Source organism: Vigna angularis, chromosome 1 (assembly GCF_016808095.1).
Source record: "Vigna angularis cultivar LongXiaoDou No.4 chromosome 1, ASM1680809v1, whole genome shotgun sequence".
In the NCBI taxonomy this organism is placed as follows: domain Eukaryota; kingdom Viridiplantae; phylum Streptophyta; class Magnoliopsida; order Fabales; family Fabaceae; genus Vigna; species Vigna angularis.
The window spans coordinates 13,115,746-13,122,052 of NC_068970.1; the positions used below are offsets into that span (position 1 = coordinate 13,115,746).

Here is a 6,307-nt window from a genome sequence, read left to right on the forward strand (position 1 = left end):
AAATTAGGCTACCAATGCATCTTTGGACGTGTGAAAGGTTAGTCATCTCTATATACTTTTACTTCTTTGTCCTCTTTTTCGCTTTCTATGTTCATCTCCTTCTCCTTTTTGGACCTCATCTCTCAACTTTTGGCTTTCTTCGTCTATTTCGACTTATTCCTTCTATTTATATGTACAGAACTCATAAACTTTACTTCTCCTACTTTGTTTAATCGAACTCTGTTAGGTACCTGGGTTTGGAACCTAACAAGAACACTAACAGTAGGTAGAAACAGTAATGTAAGAATGAGATTTTCTATTATTCACGGTAAAAGAACTCTCTTTACAAAGAATGGTTTGGGAGCATAACCTCCCTGGTTGGGAGCATAACCTCCATGGTTGGGAGCATAACCTCCCTCTTCTGGCCAAAGTCTAGATTTACAAAGAATTCACTAAATCATAAACCCTAACCCCAACCCTAATACCTAAACCTTAATCCTAACCCTAATCCTCACCTTAAACCCTAATCCGTAAACCCTAAACTCTAATCCTTAAACTCTAAAGTCTAAACCCTAACCGTAAAAGCTAAAGCCTAATCAAAACTGTAAACCATAAACCTTAACCCTAACCATATCCCCAACCCTAACCCTCAACCCTAACTCTAAACCTAAACCCTAACCCAAACCCCAACGCAAAACCCTGGACCACGGACCCCAAACCTAACTAACAAATCCTAAAACATAAACCCTAACCCTAAACCCTAACTCTATCCCTTAACCCTAAACTTTAATTCCTAAACCGTATTCCCCTCTATGATTATACCAAAAAATTCAATTGTTGATTGTCTGAAACTATATCACTTTTGATGACTAAGGTTTTCATACAGTCCACCTTTTCTCTATGTAAGTGTTGATAATTCACAACCATAGCTCCCTGATAACATGGAAGAAGGGTGGTTAAAAGTTTTGTTTCTATTATGTGTTGATAGGAACTTACTGTGTTTCATTACTTACCTTGCAGGCATTGATATAGTTAATTTATCAGTTGTTGCACAACCAACCAAGTTTCATGCATTGTCTGGTTTCTTTTTGGTCTACAGTAAGCTAAATTAATTAAATCTATTTAAATTTATGGTCTGGTTTGAGCAGTGATTCTAATAATCCAGATTATGCTGGACAATTTTGTTTCCAGGTGGCTTATATGGCATCATTGATTGATTATGGTCTGTGTCTTATGGATGTTGATATGGTATTTGGACCAGGTGACATTTGGTGGACTTTAGCAGCTGCATTAATTGAAGGGAAATTTTTATGGTTAAGCAGTACAAGCTACGAAGCCCGTGTAATTATTTCAACTTTAAAGATTGTCAAGGTAACGTCTTCTCTTGTACAATTTGCTGTACTCGTATTACTTTCATGGATTGTTTATTGTAGTCAAATTAAGCTACCAATGCGAAGTAGAAGGGATTCTGCTCCTGCCTCATCTTTGCCATCTTATACTCTTGTAAGACGTCGATCTAACTAATAATATTTTGACATTTTTGTGTCAGTCTTTGCATAATTCATTTTTGAAGAATGACATGACATTGAAAAATGTATCAGTAATAAATAATGCATCTTATTTTGCAACTGATACTGGGATAGTTAACTAACCATAACTAACCAACCATAATTAACTAAGTAACCATAACTAATCATAATTAACCATAGTTAGTTACAAGTTGAGTCACTTCAATTATGTCTCTCGTATATTGTCCTAGTTTGTGAAAGCTTATTCTTAGTTGAATTAAATGTTAATGATAGGTTTGGAGGAAGAAAAAAATAAAAGGTCCAAACTTCAAGTAGCCATAAGGAACGCTAAATTTGCCATTGATGAGTATAATATGTTGCCTCGTAAGATCAGGTTTCAGGGGTTAATTCAATGCTCCATGAGGCACAACACTCCTTCCCGCAGATATATAAATGAGTGTGGCCAGGGGAACTTCACTAACTAGGAAAATTGGAATCAAATGCAGCAAAGAATCAAGTAGATATGATTATAAAATAAAAGTACTAAATCAAACAAGAAGCAATACAATAAAAGAGAGACATCAATAGCATGCTCTTTTCAACACACATGTTCATGGGAGTGTGACCTACCAAATAAAGCGAGGGACCTACATCATTTAATGATGACATGCCTGTGAATTTTGCTAAATAAAAGAAAGTGTTTAGAAAAGACTCGTAGTAGCATTCCTTCAAAAAATATCATGTATTTATAGCTAAATGTCTTCAACTACAATCAACATATTACAAAGTGTTAAGTTTCTTCGTTTTTCTCTCTTCCATACAACATTGCTTTAAGGTTAACTCTAACTAGTCAGTTCATGTAGGGGTGGGATTTGTCTTTGGTAATATATGATGGTAGTGAACAAGAACATGTACGCACCTCATAATTCTTGGGTGCGTTTATTCCCTGTACTCATATAGCAGATCTTATGTTATCAATGCTACTGTTTTATTTAAAATTTCTCTTTGCTTATGGAAAAAACTTTAACTGGTCAGTCTAGAGGCCAAAGGAGTTAGCAGCCTGTGAAAGCTATCTTTCACTATCTCAGTCCCCGGATCCACCAGGTGACCCAAAAATCAAGAAAAAAAAATTAAAAAAAAAAAGAGGAATGGGCAAAAGAAATATCAATTAAAGGAATTTAGAATGTTTATAGCAAGTATATTTATACTACAATTATATTATACTTATTTCTTCTATTTTGATGTTCAAACAATAATTTATACAGGCAAGGTAAGTCATTAATATCAAATGTTAAGATTGTACAAGCACCGAATCATAGACAAATATTCATATTGAGAACATATTTTTGACTTCTCAAGCCATATTCTTAATTTCAGAATTCCTCAAATATGACTTGGATGGCTTTTAGGTCATAAAATACTTTCAGGTTACATGAACTGAAAATGAAACTGCCAATACATGACAATCCCTAAACTATTTTTCATTAATATTGTGCAATTGGTACCAAAACATTGGGGACAAAGTTGGTTTCCTCCTATTAAAGTATCAGGTTTAAAATTGAGTGAGTCAAAGTAAATAAACATTGATTTCTAAAACTTCCAATGTTATGTCATTCTTCAAAAATGAATTATGCAAAGACTGACACAAAAATGCCGAAATATTATTAGTTAGATCGACGTCTTATAGGAGTATAAGATGGCAAAGATGAGCCAGGAGCAGAATCCCTTCTACTTGGCATTGGTAGCCTAATTTGACTACAATAAACAATCAATGAAAGTAATACGAGTACAGCAAATAGAACAGTAGGAGAAGACGTGACCTTGACATTCTTTAAAGTTGAAATAATAGCATGGGCTTCGTAGCTTGTACTGTTTAACCACAAAAATTTCCCTTCAATTAATGCAGCTCCTAAAGTCCACGAAATGTCACCTGGGCCAAATATCATTTCAACATCCCCAAGACAGAGACCATAATCAATCAATGATGCCATATAAGCCACCTGGAAACAAAATAGTCCAGCATAATCTGGATTATCAGAAACACTGCTCAAACCAGACCATAAATTTGAACATATTTGTTTGCCTGATTCCCAAACCATTGTTAAGTTGGTTCTTGGGCTCAAATTTAGCTTATTGTAGACAAAAAAGAAACCAGACAATGCATGAAACTTGGCTGGTTGTGCAACAGCTGTTAAATTAAGTATATCAATGCCTGCAAGGTAAGTGATGAAACACAGTAAGTTCCTAGCAGCACATAATAGAAACAAAACTTTTAACCACCCTTTCTTCAATGTTATCAGGGAGCTAGGGTTGTGCAATGTCAACACTTACATAGAGAAAAGGTGGACTGTATAACAACCTTAGTCATCAAAAGTGATATAGTTTCACACAATCAACAATTGAATTTTTTGGTATGATCATAGAGGGGATACGATAATGTATCTTTATTGTTTGATCTACTTTTCATTTTTACGATTTTACAAAGTAGCGTTTTGGAGATTGGGTGAGAGGTTGAGAAAATGAAAGTAACTACATATAGCCACCGGGTACAAACCAAACCAACTGCTAAAAATTTGCCATGCTGAAATTATTATAATTCTCAATTAACATGTATATTCAACATACTTCAAGAAGACCACGAGAAAATTTCATAAAAATTGTAAAGCGTGAATTAATAAAATAAGAAAACTACAATGCAAACAAATGATTATACCCTTACCAGTACCAGAAAATAAACTAGCTTGGCAATTTTTGCTAACTGTCAGATGTGACACTTTGGAACTCGAGTTCATGGCGGCACCAATAGCTAGTTCTCTGCATTGCTCCCAATTAGGTTCTCCAGTAAGACGTAAAGAATAAAGCTCACTTTCCCGGTCTTGACTGTGTTTTTTCTCATAAATGGAAGCCAATGCAGAGCAAGAATGGCATGTATAGTTTTGTACATAAGTTGATAACAGACAAGGATGTCTGAGGTCAGAGATACTGGCAGTTCTTTCCTCACTTTGATTGTTTCTGAGCCTAAGAACTGTCCTATCAAACGCTTCATTTAGGCCAAACGCAGGCAATGAATATGCCATAATCCGATGTTCCGTTGATCCGAGCCTTGATTTCATCACATGCACATCATCAACAGCAACATCTATCTCTGCCACAATCTGCAACGACGAGCCCCCAATATCAACAAGTCCCAAAGTGGGAGAGTTGGGATAGTTATCATCAAAGGTGCCTATTTTGTAGTTCAAAGCCACCCAGCCATAATAAGCTTCCTCCTTCCCACTCAAAACCCTTATCCAGCTCTTGCTCATCATAAAGCTATGGCCTTTCACAACAGCCTCAATATCTCCCAATACCCTATCAGCGTCCTCCAAGGTGAGCCCCCTCAACCCAGCAGTAGCCAAGACAAAAGCAGGAGTACTGCCGCGCATTTCTCGCGGCACCACTTGCTCCGCCCACACAATCAAGGGCTCCAAAGCCTGTCTCACTCCTAAAGAATCATTAACAAAGTTGTGTAACCCGGGTTCAGTTTGCATACAGTGATATTGACAAGAACCTTTCCAAAGTGAACTCCTCCTGGTTGTATTATCAGGATAGGAGTGCAGCAACACTGGCAAGTTCCCTTTGCTTGCTCCTTTCACCCCTACCATCCACTCATACACATTCACCCGTGTCCCAGTGCTTCCACAATCCACAACCACGGTGTAATACGACGACGCATTGAGTTTTCCAGTTTCTGACTCAAGATAAAAACCTAGAAATAATAGCAGCATCACCAAAATTACTAAACCGAATTTTATAAGCCATTTGTGTTTGGCGATTCGTTTGCATTTGGAAGGGGATTTGGGGACTTCCATTAGAAAAATGATGTAATTGTCATATGAAAACCCCTTTTAATCGAGTTCCAAAATCGGGTTGAGGAAAACGCGTACTTGGTTGAGATGAGATCTACTTCACTAATTGTAGCTACTACTGAGTATAATAGAAGATGAATTTACCAGAGCTGTGGCTGTAGAGTTGCTGTAGCTTGATCCGAAATTATCTGATGGAATTTGGAAAACTCATAAACTGCTACTGAAGTGGCTATGATCACGATACTCCGCAACTTTCAAATCTATTTTCTTTTGAGATTGCTCCGTGACTCGATCCTGGGAAGGTTTTGGTTTTTTCACGATATTTGGAAATTCTAAACCATAAATCACATTTTGAACAAGATCTCATGTTACCTATTTATAATTTTATAGTCTACGAAAAAAACTAATAATTTATAAACATACAAACACAATAAAACTTACCCCCCTTTTTTTCTCTTTTTGGAGAAAATTACTGTTTCGTTATTTTAATGAAAAAATGTATTTCTCATGACAGATAATTTTTTTTAAAATAATTTATATTATTATACTTTTATGATGTATTTTTGTAATTATCTATTAATGACATAACATATACATAGATTTACTATTTCAAAATAATTGTCATATGGCTATTATTCCGATACATAATAAGAAACTATGTACCATGTACAATCGACTATTAAAATAATTTATGAGAATACTACTGATTGACATTTTTTAGTTAGTGTTCATTATATACTCAATTGTCGTTTTCCTTTTTCTTAAAAGAAGTTACATTTCAATCATTCAAATACAATTCAAGTCATTTATATATTTTTCTTTTCATTTCATTACATTAAACCTTAACCCTTTCTACATTGTCTACTTTTCACTTTCCATCTTTATGCATCTTAACCCTTTGCGCAAATTATATATTTATTCATCTTATTAGTTTTCTTTAACGAAATGAGTTAGTAATTGGTTTACAAATGA

General features: G+C 35.3%; 1 protein-coding gene across 3 annotated transcripts; it reads right to left on the bottom strand.

Annotated features, from left to right (window-relative positions):
• Nucleotides 1-820: 820 nt before the first annotated feature.
• On the bottom strand, nucleotides 821-5,688 carry LOC108330833 (probable apyrase 7). Of its 3 annotated transcripts, XM_017565417.2 has the most exons (3): nucleotides 5,480-5,688; nucleotides 4,207-5,235; nucleotides 821-3,699 (listed from the first exon to the last, which is right to left on the bottom strand). In XM_017565417.2, the coding sequence occupies exons 2-3, from the start codon at nucleotides 5,129-5,131 to the stop codon at nucleotides 3,152-3,154; spliced, it is 1,473 nt and encodes a 490-aa protein (XP_017420906.1). In that variant the 5' UTR covers nucleotides 5,132-5,235; nucleotides 5,480-5,688; the 3' UTR covers nucleotides 821-3,151. The 3 variants fall into 3 exon arrangements, with proteins under 3 accessions (XP_017420906.1, XP_017420898.1, XP_017420913.1); XM_017565409.2 differs by having other exon boundaries at nucleotides 4,207-5,688; XM_017565424.2 differs by having other exon boundaries at nucleotides 3,128-3,487; nucleotides 4,207-5,687.
• Nucleotides 5,689-6,307: the final 619 nt, after the last annotated feature.

Bases quoted from the DNA above. Each gene is read 5' to 3' on its own strand.
- LOC108330833 (XM_017565409.2), bottom strand. From the start codon at position 5,338: ATGGAAGTCCCCAAATCCCCTTCCAAATGCAAACGAATCGCCAAACAC. The intron at 3,700-4,206 runs GTAAGGGTATAA...CTTACCTTGCAG, and splicing joins TAGTTTATTTTCTGGTACTG to GCATTGATATACTTAATTTA.